Genomic DNA, 18,788 nt, shown 5'->3' on the forward strand with positions numbered 1-18,788 from the left:
ATTATTACACAGGCATGCTCTCAATTATCTGCACCCAGATGATAAAATGTAAGGAGTCCATTTTCCAACTCTGTGAATATTTTTAAATTTCTTAGTAATTTTAGTATGCAAAATGTATTTCATTAAATTATTGTAATTTAGGATTCAAGCTCCTTTCCTTGATACAAAGTTAAACCACTGCCTTACACACACATACAAACACACACACACACACACACACACAAAGAACCAATGATTCACAATTGTCCTGCAAAATCATTTTATTTTCTACTGCACAAACATCTTTCTCAGGTAATGTTACTAGAACAACCTGTTTATGAGGTTTTTATAGCTTAGGATAAATACAGTTTTTTTTAAAAAACTTCTATTATATGGAGTTGTGATATAAAAATGATTTATAGGCTATATTTTTCAGAAAGCATTTAGCTAGACTGTAATCCCACTGAGAAAACTTTCCTATTTAAGTCTATGATATGGAATGAAAAGATAGGATTAAAAGTCTTCTGATCAAGAAGCTTGCGATCATCAAAGGAATGTTAGTCTCCACAGAGAGCCACCAGGATTTTTTCGTAATCTCCCTTGGTTTCATCCTGTTGGTTAAGAAATAGAGTATACTTAATACCACCTGAAACCATAATCAACATAAGGTACTTTTAATTATAGAAGAATTATGTATTTATAGATTAACAGGTATAGAACATATATCACAATATGCAAATTCCAGGATCTTTTATAATATTTAAGTAATACAATTAATATAGGAGATAACTGATATTTGTTAATCAATTATTATATAAAAAGCAATAGCTTTCAAGATTCAGATTATGTTGATATGTTGTATATTAGAGCCATTATTTTCCAAGTATGAAATATCACACAGAATTGAGTGAGCTTAACACAGCATAATTTCATATCATAGTGAAGGCTATCTGACTCACTCACCAGGGAGAAAGTGTAAGTCTGTGATTTTCTCACCTTTCCTTGGTAGATTTAGTTATCCAGTGTGACAACTTAACTTGAAATAGTCATCTTTCAATCTTTCAATAAGTTTAAAAACCTTGACTTGTCTTTCTTTTTATTTTTAACGTCATAATGAAAATTTAAACATGCATGTTTTAACACATTACGTGTAACAAAATTAAGGAAAACTTAGAAAATTAAGTTTCTAATCTCTGATCGATATTCATTGCAAAATGAATCACTGTATCTCCCTACTAAAATATTTTGGTTGCTAAATTTATATACGGGCTGAAAAATCTGTGTAGTTTTTCACTGGTCCAGTCAAAGTTCAATTTACGTATAAATTACGTATCCTAATATTACGAATTAATTTTACATATAAAATCTACAGATACGTAAGTCAGATTTTTCTCTCTGGGGAATTTGCAAAGAGGACTGCCATTTGTGGAAGCAGCATTATGAAAATCACAACCTACCAGGATGGCTTGACAGAGAGAGATACCATACAGCTTCTGGTAGCACGCTTTGATATCATTCATGTCGATTTCAGAACGGGAAACCATGATTCTGATCAAGGTCTTATGACGAGTTCCAGAACCCTGTTTAAAAGCAAGTGTTGGTAAATGTCATATTCAGAGCATACTCTTAATAAAGCAGGGGCAGGTCTGAATGTGAAGCTCTTTTGTTCATTCCTTAAAACACCTTAAAACACTTAAAACAAAATGAACATTTTGTTCATTCCTTAAAACACCACACACACACACAACACAGGTGGAAGTAAAATAACAGGAACCCAACTGCCGTGAAAGAACTTTTACAACCTCCTCACTGTCTTCCATCATCCAGGCTTTTCTTGGTCTAAACTATTCAAAAATTACCAATACTGCAAACCTTCTAAATTGCGATCTGACCATTGAATCCATCTATTTAAAACCCTCTATGGTCTTTGGTTGGTTTTAGGCTGAAAAGGAATCATTTTATCTGGGTTTACAATGCCTGCCTAATTCCACACCCTCTTCCGCTCTGCACCTCCGGCCTCATTACATTCATTATCTTGAAAGACTCATGCTAACTTCTCCCCCGGACCAACTTGATCCCTCCAGTTTTTCCACCCTTGCTTTCATCTGGTTAATTCCTATTCAAATATGAGGTCTTCATTTAGCAGACAGCAAGTCTACATTGATTCCTCCTGCTCTTCTATTGTACTAGGTGTTCGTCCTTACCCACCTAGATAATTGCCTGCCTAGATAGCAGCAGGCATGAGGTCTGGGACTCTGCTGCCTACCACATGGGGGCACGATGCCGATCATGTTATCATTTCAGAAGGACTCTTCCCATTAATTGAATGGTTAGCTCTCTCTCCCTCTCCCCCCCCCGCCCCGCCACCTTTTTCTAGATACTTCCTTATTTTGGAGTTGCAAAGGAAAAAAAGAAAAGACAACCTAATAACTTTTCACAATACCTGCATACAGACAGCACCCTGATGCATGCTAGAGAATAAAGTTCAAGTGCAAAGTGGCTTAAGTGGGACTGCAAATCTATCTCAATAACACCTTCCACTTCTGTATTAAAATGACATTTAAAAATCTTAGAATGAAATATGAATCTAGGGCATGGATGGCAGAATAATAAAAAAGGCAAGTGAAACTTAGAAAGGAGGAAATTATAAAACCCACAACCTTAGCGGAAGTAGGTTACTAAAATCACTCAATCAAAGAAAAGGTACAGAACTTTCTCTGCTGACTCAGGTTTTATGCAAATACCGAGAAAACCACAAGTTACTGACAGGCTCACCTGATTATCTTAACTGTAAGAAAAATACAACAAATCTGACAGAATTTTATTCCAATAACTCTGTGTATGGCCTCTTGCGTTCCATGGAACAATGATTCTTTTTAATGGGAAGATATGAAAATAAGTGTGGTTTACAAACAATACGAAGTTTTCTGTTTTTCTCTCTACAAACAATAATTTCACCCCTCAGTGAAGCATGAAAATAGAATGTTATACCTTCATGGCCTGATGAAGCTTCTCAGCGAAGAACATCGGTTTGCTTGTGGCACACTTCACTGCAAGACAAGCACACTTTAGTGGACACAGTCACCGCACGAGAAGAAAGACGCGTGTGAAAGTTTTACCAGCCAGATTCCATTCTCCACTTCTAGAAGTTCCTCATCCCCCACTTAATAGGGGCTACTGGGCCTATAAAAAGCTTTCTCCAGATGGTGGTCTTGAGGAATCTTTTCACTGACAACATCACTATCTCCTCTATCTTAAATCCACTCAACAGCAACTTCCCTTGGAAATGGGGAAACTGGCAGGTGTTTAAAGTCATGTGGGCCTAGGGTAAATACTTTCTTCATGTCATAATAAGAATTTTTTTTTTTAAGGAAAATGGGACTTGCCTTCACAGATAAAACATGAACAGGCAGCCATTAGTAATTTTCTCTGGCTTGCTACTCAAAGTGTGATCCATGGGCCAAACATACAGATACAAACTGTGAGCTTGTTAGAAATGCAGAATCTGAAGGCCCCACTGTGGACCTGCTAAATTAGAATCTGCATTTGCAGAAGATTTCCAGGAGATTCCCGTGCACTTTCCTGTTTGAGAAGCACTGCTTTAGAACATAGGTTCCCAGGTCATCGGAAGAGCGTGGGACACCTGTAAAGCCTTTTTATTCTGAAGACCTACTGAGCTAATCCCTCTGGATTTGTCCAAGATGACCCAAGCAGCAAGTGACAGACCAGGATTTGAATCTGCATTTATTTATTTCCAAACCCCCTGTTCTTAATGACCACTCTGACTTTTCCCCGAGCCATGCCCAGCCAGGTGGATCATTTGGCATTAAGTAAATGCTCAGAAAGTATTTCCCACCTGTCCACCTTTTGGAAAAATTATTATCTTATTATAATATTATAAATATGACATTACATATTCAAATATTATATTAAACATATTACTTTAATATAACATTTTAATGTAATTATTAAGAAGGCCATTATATAGCTTTAGCTAAATATTTATAGTCGTTATCTTCCACATTCCCTCTATATAAAAACGCAAGTTCATTATATCTTAGTTTCTTTTTTTTAAATTTTTAATTTTATTTTATTCATGTATTCATTTATTTTTAAGGAGGCTCCACACCCAGCATAGAGCCCAACCTGGGGCTTGCTCTCATGACCCTGAGACCAAGACCTGAGGTGAGATGAAGAGTCAGAAGCTTAACCAGCTGGGCCACACAGGCACCTGTTTTTGTTGTTGTTGTTAATTGTGGGACGGCATTGACCGCTTCAAGTTAGAAAAGCTTTCCCCCTCCAAGACTACATACCGATAGCCGTGAGGCATTTCTCAATGTCGCCTTTCATCTCCAGGTCCAGGACTTTGTTCATGTCGTGCTTACTGTACTTGCGGTACTTCTGGAACACTGAATATGAAATTTAAACTGAGAGAGGTACAAAGCATCCTGTCCTTTAGAAACTAGCAAAATCGGGGTAACTGACGCAAAGCATTCCTTTGGATGACTGAATTTCAAAATACACATTTTAAAGCTCATCATTCAACCGGGCATATTTTGGATACTTCATCTCCTCCTAGGAATGTAACTCATGTGGCCATTTTAGGTGCTCCTGTCTATTTTGGAGACGTTTTCACAAGTGCTGACATTTATTAGAACTGGCATGTGACTGACAACCATGACAGTTACCACTTCGGAGCGAAATGCCGTACCAAATGCATCTTCCCTTATGTAAAGATCTGTGCAGGAAATGGCTCTTATTTTTAATCCCTAAAAATCAGTGTGCTATTATAAGAGAATGAACTTCAAGTAATCGGTAGGACGTCCCCCTTTGCCTTGGCTTCCAAAAGGTTCAGAGCCAAATCTAGTGCTTGAGAGACAGAACTCTTGTTGCTTTTTGATTTGGGAGCATCTCTGTGCTTTTATTTATTGATTTTCTTCACGTAGTCCTGAGTTTAATGTTTTTCTTCATTGTAATTTCATTCTGTCGTATGTGTATATTTGTCACACCTATTCCAAATATGTGGGGGGAGTAGAAATAGTCAGGATAATTAAATAGTGTTCTGCCTGTCAAAGTCACAAAGCGTGTTTCAACTCTTATAAAATGGTGGCTGTACAAAGTCGGACAAATGCACAAATAGCAGTAAAGGGTCAGGAGCACTACATCGACACTGATGAAGTCTTCTCTCTCTCCTTTCTTTTATTTGCCCTCAAGAAAACTGCATCGACTATAAACAGTTTTCAGGAATTTTTTTTTTTTTTCTTACCTTGGCGAAGATGGGGATAGGCTCTGGTGGTAAGGATGGTAATGAACACATTCACATCTGTCCCTTTTCTCCTTTCTCCTGCTTCATATAAAGCCTATCAAGAAATACAAACGCAGGGGCACCTGAGTGGCTCAGTCGCTTGAGAGTCTGCCTTTGGCTCGGGTCGTGAATCTAGGGTCCTGGGATCGATCGAGCGCTCCATCGATCCCCTGGCTCAGAGGACTCCCTGCTCATCTGACTCCCTGCCCATGGACTGCTTCTCTCTCCCCCTCTGCCACTCCCTGTGCTTGTGCTTTCTTTTTCTCTCAAATAAATAAATAAATGGAATCTTAAAAAAGAAAAAAGAAACACAAACATGAACATCTGACTGTCTGCTGACTTGATATCTGCACAGGAATGTTAGATCTCTTCAAAGATTTTCTAGGCTCCTGCTTCATGTGTGTCTAGTTCAATGACAGTAGGCAATGCTAAGAATGCAGGTTCCTTAAAGATAGGGACCTTAGTTTGTTTTCAAGTATCTTCCACAGGATGTCTCAAGGCAACCCTGCAAACAGTAGAGACTGAATATATTTTTGAAGAATAAGTATTTGCTGTATTAACTTGCTTTCAGATGATGCTTTATATCAAGACAACTCCATGGGACCCTCTAAAAAAAATTTTTTTTTTACTTTTAATTGTTCAAAGTAAATAATACATCTGTAATACAAACATAACCTAGATCTTGAATTTTGATATTAAAAATTTCTGGATTCAGATTCTGACTCTGCTGCTTAGTTGCTCTATACTCTTAGATAAATAATTTAACCTTATGAAACTGCAGACTTTCCTCTTTTGTAATTGGAAAAGATAATCCTTGCCTTATTATCACAAGCATGCTCTGTTAACTTTGAAATGTTAATTGCCATCATCCTCCTGGGCCACACTAATCCATGTAGCTTCCATAAATATACATCTAGCAGCCCTGTTAGTCTTAAGATAGAAAGCAAATTCAGAAATGTCACAGGCAAATAAGAATCATTTTTTTATTATGGGCAATTATTCAAATACCGACTCTTTTTTTAATATGCTTACACAATTTCTATTAAAATGGCCCAACTTCTGATGGACATAAGGTATTTTGGACTTTTTAAGCAAACATCTGGAATGTATGCATTTATTCAACAGAAAGTTAATGAATGCCTTTTATGCGAAAGGTAGCGTACTGGCACTGTGAAGGGATATGGACACATGAGTTTCTATCCTACTGACTCACCGTGAGGAATTTATAGATACAGTACTATCCCAAGAGGAAAGCATATGCAAGTAATAGCTGGGTATTTTGTTTCTTTGCTGCTTCTTTTTTTTTTTTTTTTACCTTTCACAGAAAATCCAGGCCCTAAAATGGCACAGCTATCTAATATTGCCAATGGATTGGTGTATAAAAAACCAACAACCTCACCAAAACTATGTGCGTCAATATACTTGAAAGTATATAAATACATTATTACAATTTTTATAATTATAGTAGCTTTACTATAATGTCTTTACAATATACACTGAACGTCTATAAACCAGTCCATTGTTCACTGTTAAAAGAATGTTCGATGTGCTTGCCTACTCTTTCCACTTAACTTAAAAATTATTCTTACCTTTCTTATACATGGTAAGATAAAAATTCAGAGTTTTCTCAACAAAATGATCTTACAAATGACAAATCAAATCCTCATTCTTTTCTTTCCATCCTTGCCCACTTTGTGGACAATGAAATCTTTTAAAAACATAAAGACTTGGGGCGCCTGAGTGGCTCAGTGGGTTAAGCCGCTGCCTTCGGCTCAGGTCATGATCTCAGGGTCCTGGGATCGAGTCCCGCATCAGGCTCTCTGCTCAGCGGGGAGCCTGCTTCCCTCTCTCTCTCTGCCTGCCTCTCTGCCTTGTTGTGATTTCTCTCTGTCAAATAAATAAATAAAATCTTAAAAAAAAACAAAAAAAAACAAAAAAAAAAACATAAAGACCACGTTTTTCTCTCTTGAGCTCTTCAAGCACAGGACAGGTGCGCATCGTTCAGAGGATAAACGCTAGGGGCCATCGGTCTCCAGAGGACCTCAGACTTGCTTTCACATAAAGGCATCAAGCGGTAACCCCAGCTAACTGAGGACCCATCTGACATAGGAAAGTTGACTCCAGGAGTATTTGCAAGCACTTGCTTACCCTAGCATCTGTATCAGCCAAGTCTTCATTCAAGCCCAAATCCTCAGATCGGTCACCCTGAAAAAAATCCCATTCTCTGGTTAGTTGTTTTCTAGCATGTAATCACATGACTTGCTTAATTCCCTTAAAATCAGATAAATAATATTTTTTGAGAAAAAGAGATTCAAGTGTTTATTTCGAGGGAGAGAGAATTTCATTTTACTCTTTATAAAGGAAGAGGTATGTCCTGAACCAGAGAAGGTATACCTTAGCCAGAGAAAGCAGAGCATTCCGATAATCTCCAGATGTGTCTGAGGTGATATCTTTAGCCAGATCTCTCTTCAGTTCTGAGAAATGAGAAGACCGTATTTTGCAGTAAACTAGAGATAAATCGGCACCCTAGCGACTTGAATGCTGCCCCGTAACAGTGGCCTGTGCCAGACCCATGCCCAACAATGAAGAAATATTATACTCTGCAGAATCACCAAAGCCCCATCATTAACATCCACATTCAATTTTAAGAAATGCGTTATCAGATTTAGTTTCCAACTGAGGTAACTTGGACTGTTGGGCATTGAAACGTACCTTCTCTATAGACTCTGTTAATTTCTCTGATCTCTTTGTTAGTTCTTGATACCAAAATTTCATCCAGAGTGTCTTCATCAGTTCCAAGGCCCTGAATTAAAAAAGAAATGCAAGAAAAACTTGGTTCAAAGGTGTCTGCTAGTTTTTGGGTCCCAGAATTCATTTGAACCTAGCATTTAGTAAATTTCCCACAGTATTTAGTAAAAATCCACAATATTTAACACTCACAATAAACTCTATTATATTGCTCTAAAAACAAAATGGGTTTAAAGCCATTACTTTGCACAAAGATACAAAAAGGGATGTATAGGATCTGTACAGTGACAGACAACACGAGGAGAATAAAAATCATGCAGCTGCCGACATCAACATGTCATTCATTCTACTCACTTATTTTATTCCTGCTGACTGACTGGCATGCCTGCACTAGGTATAAGGATATAACAAGACATATAAGGAGACGTGACCTATCCATTCTGCCGAGGAAAGGAATTTTGCTTCAACCAGGTTATTTACCTTCATGGCAGCACGAAGTTCATCAGCATCAAACTGGGCTGGAGTTTTTAATAGCGCCAAAACAACTTCCTCCAGGTGACCAGAGAGGGCTTTCTTCAGAGCTTCATCCAGGGGCTAAAACAAAAAGATCAGAGTCAGGGCTTCTAATAAGGGACGTGCTGGGCATATAGCAATGTAGGGTTACCTAACCTTTAGGATCAGGATTTCTAAATCCAACCATCTTTTAGATACGAAATATGGTATTTAGAATGTTACCTTCATTTTTTTTTTTAGATATAGAGTGATTACAATGCAATGTACTGCTTTCATTGTTAAGTTGAAAAGGATTTTTTTAAGGTTTCCCTTGATATTTTACAGGCGGAGGAAATCACAAAGCTCAAAACAAAGGGGTTTGTGTATGGATAGAAACAGAAGTAAGAATGCCTTAAAAATAATGCGTTAGTGATTTTCCAGACTTTGGAGTTTGCACTGCTCAAATAAGCTCACATCAGACATTGGCTTTAGATCATTTTCTAACTGCACTCCTTAAAAAAAAAAAAATGACCCACTTTTGGTATAAAAAATACAAAGCTTACTTTTAAAGTAGAATTATATAGATATACATTTAGACATGAAATTGCTGTTTTAAGTTTCTGCGAAAAACACATGTCAGTCCGAACATAGTCCTTATTGCCAACAGTACTCTTGATATTTGTTATATTCAAGTTAAAGACTGGTCTCCATTACAGAAGTCATCTGCAAAGAGCCAAGACAGCTAATGTCTGAAATCAGAAATTTGCTAGTATTGATTACAATGAAGTGGGTAAATACTGTAATCCTAGTCTTTGTTGTAAAGCGAACACAGTGTTAGAGACTGAAAAAACTAGCTTCAGAATTCATGCTTAGACATAAATGTAGTTGAAATTGAATATCGAGGTTTCCCACTCCAACCTACCTTTCCTTTTTCCTGGAGATACGCTGCTTTGATCTGCTGACGCTGTGCATTGTTCCTCTTAGTTAGAATGTCAATGATGGTTGCTTCATCCACCCCTGGAAATAAAAGGCCACGAAGCTTTAAAAGCAATTTTCGTCATCATCCATAACTGACGTAAAATAATTCATTACGAAGATGGTCCAAATGAAGTTCTAGAAAACTAAGAAACATAAGTGACGGAAGCCTAGGACATAGAGGCAGTATTAAAGGGAAGTATTTCAGATGGCACTCCAGCCATTTGAAGGAGAAAGAAAGAGGAAATTGTTCCTGGCCCTCTGTGCCGCAGTTTGATCCCAATTGAAACCCTAAATGTGAGCAGAGTTGATTTCCTCATTGAGTTTTTGCAAGCAGAGAGCTGGTAAAAATATCAGTCGTTGCAACAGAGATTCTACTGATTTGACCAAAATTTCCTAAGTGCTGAGAAAAGAAATATATCTTTGTTTGACAAAGAACTCTTTTTTATCTTCAAAATGAAACATACTTTTTCCACCGCATGTGTCCCTTTTCTGATAGCCCTTCAAATGGCCATTGTGAAACGGTCAGGAGGGGACTGTTTGGGGAAGACATACTTACCTTTAACTGTTATTGCGTTATGCAAGGCAGCAACATCCGAAGATGGATTGAAGCTAGGATAGGGGCTCACTGCCGACCCAGGACCGCCTTTGGATCCTTTCACAGTTTTCTGTGCATGAGAGAGAAATGGAGTCATGTCCACTCACTCTTATTAGTTTCTATTTCGATCTTTAACGAGGTTATTTTATGGTCACTTGACTTACAATGTATTCCTGCTCTTCATTTTCAATAAACCAGGCCTGTTTGAGGAATTCTGATACCATTGTCATTTTGAAAGAAGTATCTGGAAAGAAAACAGGTAGATGCTGTAACAAAACACAAACCTACTATACATCTGTATCACTCTACTCTCTCACATACACAAGACGCAGAGTAGCCTTGACCTTAGTTATGGATTACTTTAGCAGCATAACAAAATGCTAGATGTAAGCTTTTTATAAGGAGAGTCTTACCCTGGAACAGAAACCCATAGCCTCCACTCAGACACTTGGCTCTTTCTTGGCATATTCAGTCCTGACCTTTAGGGGTCATATGGTTCTACAAGTAAACATAAAGGCTGAAGAGAGGGGTTGGTGATTTACTTCACTGATCTAAATTTATAGACCATCCACCAAGCACTGAGGATCCAGAAAATATTGAAACAGTATCCTTGTCTCAAGGAGTGTGTGCTTCCTGTGAGAAAAGACAAAAGCTAAGAGTCTGTGCTGGCTGATCTGAGCCTCTCTTGAAATGAGTCAAGATTAACCTGACAGAAAAGTTAAAGAGAACAAAACAGAGAGGAGGTTGTCATATTTGGGACACGGAAAGAAATCTACCAAAGCAAGAAATATTGACAGAAGCCCAATCAAAGAAGTCTAAATGTATCTCCAAAGCTTTAGGAAAACATGAATGGATTTCTAAAAAGACAGCAGCATGATTCCTTTTATATTTCAGAAAGATCACTTATCCTGTATCATAGAGAATGGCTAAGAGATGGGCGAGATGAAAGACTGGAGACTGCTTGTAGACCTTTAGAGAATCTGCGTAGGACTGGTGAGGGCTTAAAGAAAAGTAATGGCTAGAGAAAGAGCATAAAGTTTTACATTTATGAGGTAAAACCATCTGTGGCAGTCTGCTGTCTGTCTCAAAATTCAGATTCAGACTCAAAATGTTAAAGAAGTTTGATAAAGATTCAGAAATACCATCTGAATATGGTATTTCTCCCTCAAATAATTCAGTTTCCTTTTCCATTCCTTGATATTATTTCAGTACTTGGAGTAATTGCTATACTCACATTGCTTCCTAGTTGAGCCGTCCTAAATACTAGTTCATGGTTTTGCACCCAACACACGAAAAAAAAAACCTCGGATTTTGTAACGGGTTCTTTGTTCTCAAAGGAAGCACCAGGGTAAAGGTTTGGCAAACTCTATCTTGAAATTTTTTGAATTGCTCTCGTGGCTCAGCACCATTTTTATTTAATCAATCATGTATATTTTTAAGATATGAAGCATGTTTGAAACCTAACATGTTCCCTGTTGTATCCACAAAAGAAGCTACCAGTGATCCTTTTTGTCTGGGGATGTGTTTTTAGGAGTCCATGTTTAAGGTCGATATATCTTTCCATACCCTTTTGTTTATCCCTCTGGAGACTATGACCATGAATACGTCTGAAAGAGTTTGGAAGGGTAATCTCAGTAGTTTTAAATTCTTGATATGAAGGTCAATGAATGATGAGGAGCTAAGACTCATAACCTGATCCCTGAACAGCATGTTCAGACAAAGTATTTCAGCCACACCTGCTGAAAAATAACCTCAGTTTCAAGTAATGAGATTAAATACATGAGGGAAATCATATCTAAAACAGAAACTATCTCCACTTAATTATCAGGGGATTGTTCAAATTACTATTCTGTCATCTGTGAGAAGAACCAATGTATTGTGCGTTCATTTAAAGTAATCTCCTCCCCACCCCCCCCGGCAACTGATAAATTTGAAGTTATTTCCTGAGGTAAAGTCGTGATATACAATTTTGCATGAGGTTTTAGTTCCCATTACAGTCGTAATCTGGTGCAATTGTTGTTGGCACATGGAGTTTCATTTTCCAGTTATTTAGTTGGCGCATCCAGAACGTCTAGCAATTTCTGGCAAGGTTTCTGGTAGTTGAAATTCCCATTTTTATAATCTCATCTATGCCCTTCATAAAGTAGAAGCCTCAAAATGAATGATGCAATTGGTCACTTAGAAAAGTATTTTCCCATCAGCAAAATAAGCATTCCAGTATTTCCACTCTTTTCAATTAGAAAACCAAACAGAACAAAAACTTCAAAAGAGACCAGAGACTAAGAATACTGTCAAATATAATTTTAAAAATGAATCTCACAACTTCAAAATAACTTTTATGAAAACTTTCCTCTCCTTCATTTTTCACTTCTAAAAAATGCTCACATAATGCATCAATTTCTTTATATAACACAGAACAACAAAAATAAGGGGACTGAATAATTTATATGACACACCAGAGTCTACAGAGGAGACAGCTTTGTAACATGTCTTCTGAGTTCCTAGATCTTGTCGTCTGAAATAATTTGGATAGTCTAAAATCATGGTCTAGAGAAGAAAAGCAGTCTGAAGAGATGATCTCAGAAAGGCAATGAGAAGAAAATAGAATCTCAATCCAGCCAAATAATAGCTACTAACTCTTAGCTTAAAAACACAGGAATAGTGGCAGGATATAAGAAATTGCCCCGAAGGAAAGAGAATTTATCATGTACTAATAGTTAATTGCTTAACGTCAACTGCATATATTAGTAGTGCATATATTAGTAGAAATCTTTAACAGTTGCAACATAATTTACAAATACCACAGCAGAAGTATTTTGGCCAAAAAAAAGAAAAAAAAGGCAAGGAGTGGGGCACCTTGGTGGCTTAATTGGTTAAGCCTCCAACTCTTGATTTCTGCTTCTATGTTGGATGGAACCCCCATCAGGCTCCACATTGGGTGTGGAACCTGCTAAAGATTCTCTCCCTCTGCCCCTCCCCCAGTCTGTCCCCATACACCTCTATTTCTCCGCCCTCAGCACACACACTCTCTAAAAACAAAAAAATTTCTGACCAAATTGAATTGCTAAACCATTCTGTCTCTTCAGGAATTACTCTCTCCATAAAAACCAGCATTAAACTATTCGATAATAGGAAGATAATGCTTGGCTTAACTATAGATAAATAATATATACAAACATATTTTATAGACTGCTACATGTTGTACAAATATCAGATACTATTACTATTCAGAGAATAATTTGACCTAGAAAATAGAACTGTACAGTTCAAAAAATAAACTAGATAATTATATAAGTTCACAAAAGATTTTCTTTTTTTCTGATTTTTTTTTAGTTGCAGTGTTTATAGTAGGTAATTAAGAGCTTATTTTATTAATAAACCTTGGCTCCATATATATATCTAATCTGGCTACTAATGAGCTCTGAAACCAAGTTTATCTCAGCTCTTAACAGCGTCTAATTTGAAGATGAAATTGGTCATTTACAGATAGGTTGACCTATATGGAAATTAATATTTCAGAGTTTCTTCTAATAAATGATGTGTTTGTGAATGTGCACTGCCAACCGATCTCATTCATCCGTGCATAAATGTGTAAATTTCCAGAGATGAGGGTTTTTTGTATATTTATGTTTCAGAAGAGAGCTATTCCTCATTCAGCAAGGAATTAAAGAGAGCACAACACATAAAAATATAGTAAGTAGAATGCAGGATCCGTGCTTGCTGAACTAGAAGATAAAGGCATTCCAGAAATGGGTACCTTAGTAATTGCACCAACTCAAAATTTGAGAAACTAAGGCTTGTATCAAAGTTAGTTTCCTGATTTTTTAAAAACTGCACTATTTTTGTGTCCTTGTTTTTTAATATATAGAGACAGAAGTCATTTAGAGGCATAGGGACATCATATCTGTCATGTTCTCTCAAATGTTCCAGAAAAAAAATACAGTGAGAGAGTGGAAGGGGGAAGAGGATAAAACAAATGTGGCATATTAGCAACTGGGGGATCTGGGTATAAAGGATATGGTAATTCTGTGCAGTATTCTTGCAACTCTTCTGAAGGATTAAAATGATTACAAAAGGTGTTTGTTTGTTGTTGTTAATCACAATTTCTATCTCTGTTGGCCTCATGAAAGACCACTTCCAAGATCTGTGACAGAAGCTGAGTTTTGTGGCCTCTCATGCCTTCCTAGTATGATCTAGAATGACTAGTTATACAGCAACTAACCCTTGCATAGGACAACTCCCTTATTCCCATTTTCTACCTGGGAAAAATGGTGTGATCTCCTGGCAGTGTTTTAGATGGAAATGGCAAGCATTAAGTCATACATAAATCCATGCCTTCTGATTGCATATTCTTTTAAACTAATGACCAAAAGACAGTGGCGGCAATGTTATTTTTATTTTTTTTTAAGATTTTATTTATTTATTTGATAGAGACCACAAGTAGGCAGAGAGGCAGGCAGAGAGAGAGAGAAGAGGAAGCAGGTTCCCTGCTAAGCAGAGAGCCCAATGCAGGGCTCAATCCCAGGACCCTGGGATCATGACCTGAGCCGAAGGCAGAGGCTTTAACCCACTGAGCCACCCAGGTGCCCCAGCAGCAATGTTATTTTTAAATAGCTCACACTTGAGAATCAAATTCATTAACAGTGAAACATGGAGACTAGGGCAGGATTCGCCCTAGCCCTCAGGTGTTTATTTTTCAATGATTTGACTTGTACTCCGTGTTCCCCTTGAATATACATTTCACAAATTCTTTCCACACCTACCCGTGTGAGAGAAGGCGATTAGACTATACAACAGCATGACTTATGAAGAACCACTTTACAAAATGTAGTCTCATGAATGTTTTGCTTCTGGGTCTTTGGACAGGGTGTTTCCTTTATCTGGAATGCCATTTCTTCCTCCATATTCTCTCTCCTATGCCAAAATGTTGCTTTTAAAAGGACTCAGCATAGATGTCCTCACATCTTCCAGAAATCTTTCTTTGGTTCAGCACTCAACTGGATGACCTTCTGTGTTCTCCCAAGGCTTCTTCCTTTACTACACTAGCCCCTACCATTCTGGATAATGACTTTCTGTTGACCTGTCTGTATTCCCCATGAGAGCAGAGCTAACCCACTATTCACTAGGTTCCTCCAATCCCTGGATTTCACTATGGTAATAAATGTTATTGAATAAATCAGCAGTGTACCAGTGCTAATTACTTAGGAAACATATATACACATCTAACAAATGTTTTCCCATAACTGCAGGATATAAAAATAAGAATTGAGGAGTGCTCAACCCTATTTTGATTCTCTTTAACGGTATGGCCTGTATGGCCTCGAGAAAACATTTAACTTCTCCAGGGTTCTTCATTTGTAAAAGTAAGCGTGTTGGAACAAACAGTATCTAAAATACTTGAGATCTCTGAAGTGCCTACTTAAATTTCACCTCAAGTGGATGGAGGTGGAGAAAATTAGCATAATTAGGAAGATATTATATAAATTATATCTGTTCTGATCTTTCAGATAAAATCTTATCCCATTTTAAAGAAAAATGAACTCATTTACTCTAAAAACCACTTTGGGTTTAATCACGGAAAAATAATAGTTCCATTGGTTTAGCCGTTTAGCTCTGATTTCAAATACAACTCTAGGGTCTAGAGAGGATTAAGAACAACCAACTCAGCAAACTAAGGTCATACACAGAAATTAACCTTTGCAGATCTTCTGATCGAGATGGTACTTAAGAAGCACGAAACTCTGAATAATGTTATTATGAACTGTTTTGTCCACATCAGTCTGGTGTTGGCTGGCTGCCTCCTGTGGTTGGGCCTGAGGCCAGGGTGGTAACGTAACTGCTGGAGAGGAGGCCCTTTCAGAATCAGGAAACCAGCACTTCACCACATCTGAATCATCTTACAATGTGCCTTCTCTTCCAGCTACCAAAATAACATTCTGGGGTGCAGAGGGAAATGGTACTTTTTCAAAGTCCATGTGTAATTTTAGACATAAACAGGGCAAGAAAAAGCACACCTTTCTTAATCAAGCTAGCATTAAAAAGTGAGACATCAGGACATTTAATTTAACATTCGAAATGGGCTAAGAGAAAAAGTCTTGGAGGAACGCTTGTAATGAACACTAGCTGGCTATATTATGATTCAAATGCTCTCACTTCTGCAAATATATCCAACAGCAGTTAAAAACTCTACTTTAGATCTGCTTTGTGCTTTTCTGGGGAGTTTTATGGCCATAAGTTCTCATTCACAATCTAGATGCTACTAAACAGAATAATTTTTGGAGGACCCAGTTGGCATTCACAGGAAGAACTTAATCTGACACCACCCAGAAAATATTTCCCTTCCCCTTAGGTTTTCAAAACAGCACTGGAAAAGCCTGTCTGTGACACAGACTCCAGGAGTAAGAATGTGGCCACACCCTCTTTAAATGAAAGGATTAATAAGCGGATCCTCTTATTTATTTATGCTGCAAGAATAAACATAACGTAATTTCAAATGTTAATTACAAAGGGCATGATTATCACTATGAGGTTGGAGTCCGTTTGATTCTTACCAAAAAAGAAAATTAAGAAATCCTGCTATTTTCAAACAGTTTCCTGAAACCCTCCTCTGGCACTTCTGCTCTTCTATGCTAACGGCCCTTAAGTATCCGCCCTCTATCATGATTTCCATATAAGACTCGCACAGCTCTTGGAAATGTAGAACTCGTGGGAGGAAAACACATTCTTTCCACTTTTTTCCATGCTAACTCATCAACAATACAATAAGCCAGTATTAAGCAAACGGTCCATATTTGTAAAACTGTATTTCTCTAAGTAAAATGAAACATTACGATTTTGTGGTTTCCAAAATATAAATACCCAATGTGATTTTACAGAAAGACTTATCAAAACGTAACGAAATGCAGGCAGCCATAAACCCTGGAGAAGCAGTAACATGTAACATCAGGATGGAAAAAGTTTTCCAAACAATCAAAACTAACTAAAAAGAAAACTAAGACTTACCCTTTTCCCCCAACTTCTTCCAAAGCACTGAAGAGAGATTCGCCTGTGAACGTTTCCTACTAGAAGTGAAGCCTTGTGCTTCTGATTTTATGGAGTTTGAAAGGGGACCACACCTAGCAACCAGAAGTTAGTAATTGGTTGCCCTTTGTTTGAAATGCGTGGCTCAGCCTCCTCTGAGACAAAGTGAAACAAGTCTTGCAAAACTATTCACTAAACCAACTCTTAGCTGACTGGCACAAAGGCAAAAAAAAAAAAAACAAAAAACGGAAGGACAGATTTTTTTTCTTTTTCCTCTTTAGTTTGCACTACTTTTTCCAGAAAAAATAGAATGCAGTAGATTTTCAAGTACACAGGACTGTCTACCCCAATCCTGTTACCAGTGATTGGCACCCTTCTTTAAACAGATTGTGAAATGAAGAATGTATAAACTTCAAAATAAACTCAAGAAAACCCTTTTGGCTTGAATCCCCAGCTCCATCACTTATTACTATGTGATCTGGGGACATAGTTAATTTCCCTGAACCTGTTTCTACTTTTTGTAAAATAGGGATAATATTATCCAGGCTGTCTAAACAGTAGGATTCTTGTGACAATTGAGAAATTATATATTTTTTGTAAATGTTAACATCATGCAGTGCTGCTTACCTTTTATTTATATATTTTTTAAAGATTTTATTTATTTATTTGACAGACAGAGATCACAAGTAGGCAGAGAGGCAGGCAGAGAGAGAGAGGGGGAAGCAAGCTCCTGGCTGAGCAGAGAGCCCCATGCGGGGCTTGATCCCAGAACCCCGGGATCATGACCTGAGCCGAAGGCAGAGGCTTTAACCCACTGAGCCACCTAGGCACCCCCGTTTTACCTCTATTTTACCAGCATTTTCCTGCCTTAAAATAAAAGATTTCTCAGGGCATCTGGGAGGCTCTGTTGATTGAACATCTAATTCTTGACCTCAGCTCAGTTCTTGATCTCAGGATTGTGAGTTTAAGCTCTCCATTGGGCTCCGCACTGGGCATGGAGCCTACTTAAAAAAACAAAATTAAATTAAATTAAATAAATACTTCTTGTGCTTGCATATAGCTTATAGAAATAAATTAGAAATGTAAAAGAAAGAAAGCTCCAGATCATCCCAAAATTGTAAACAAAATCAATGCTAGAAATATGATCATTATGACATTCAAAAAAGGTATTGTCCTTCGAAGAAGGCCTATTTATCGTAATTTCTTTATATAGAATGAGTGTTACAGATAGACATGCACACATCCTTGACATTCTAGTGGAGTTGAACATAAACCAGAGCACTAGAACTGTAAAGTGAAAGGATTAACAAGGCTATTACAAAACAGGTGCCTTAAGAAATTTCCTACTTGACACAAAGAAAGGAAATTTGTTTTGGTAGCCTCAATGGTGATTCAATTTTATTCTTCACAAAACCTAACAAAATTTCACGTATTTCCACGGAACTATGTAGAGGTATAAACTCTTTCATAGTGTGTGGTTCAGTTTATGGGACATTTTAGTGGTTTCGTCTTTTCCCTCTTTTCTCATAGACATTTCAGGTAATTATATGTATGTCACCATGTATGTGTGAGTGTGTGTGTGTGTGTGTGTGTAAGCTTTACAAAAATCGATGAAAATGCTTTCTTAATATTGTCAGTTTTTAAATTCTCAATGCTAATTGCAATGAAGTC

The 18,788-nt window shown here is 37.4% G+C and overlaps 1 protein-coding gene across 1 annotated transcript; it reads right to left on the reverse strand.

Moving 5' to 3' along the window:
* Positions 1–242: 242 nt before the first annotated feature.
* On the reverse strand, positions 243–17,288 carry ANXA1 (annexin A1). Its single transcript, XM_046021701.1, has 13 exons — positions 17,100–17,288; positions 10,262–10,341; positions 10,059–10,167; positions 9,447–9,541; positions 8,513–8,626; positions 7,997–8,087; positions 7,679–7,758; positions 7,433–7,489; positions 5,246–5,339; positions 4,293–4,388; positions 2,971–3,029; positions 1,437–1,559; positions 243–590 (listed from the first exon to the last, which is right to left on the reverse strand). Exons 2-13 carry the CDS (start codon positions 10,325–10,327, stop codon positions 537–539), a joined length of 1,038 nt encoding a protein of 345 aa, XP_045877657.1. The 5' UTR covers positions 10,328–10,341; positions 17,100–17,288; the 3' UTR covers positions 243–536.
* Between the last annotated feature and the right edge of the window lie 1,500 nt (positions 17,289–18,788).

This window comes from Meles meles, chromosome 11, assembly GCF_922984935.1.
Source record: "Meles meles chromosome 11, mMelMel3.1 paternal haplotype, whole genome shotgun sequence".
In the NCBI taxonomy this organism is placed as follows: Eukaryota; Metazoa; Chordata; class Mammalia; order Carnivora; family Mustelidae; genus Meles; species Meles meles.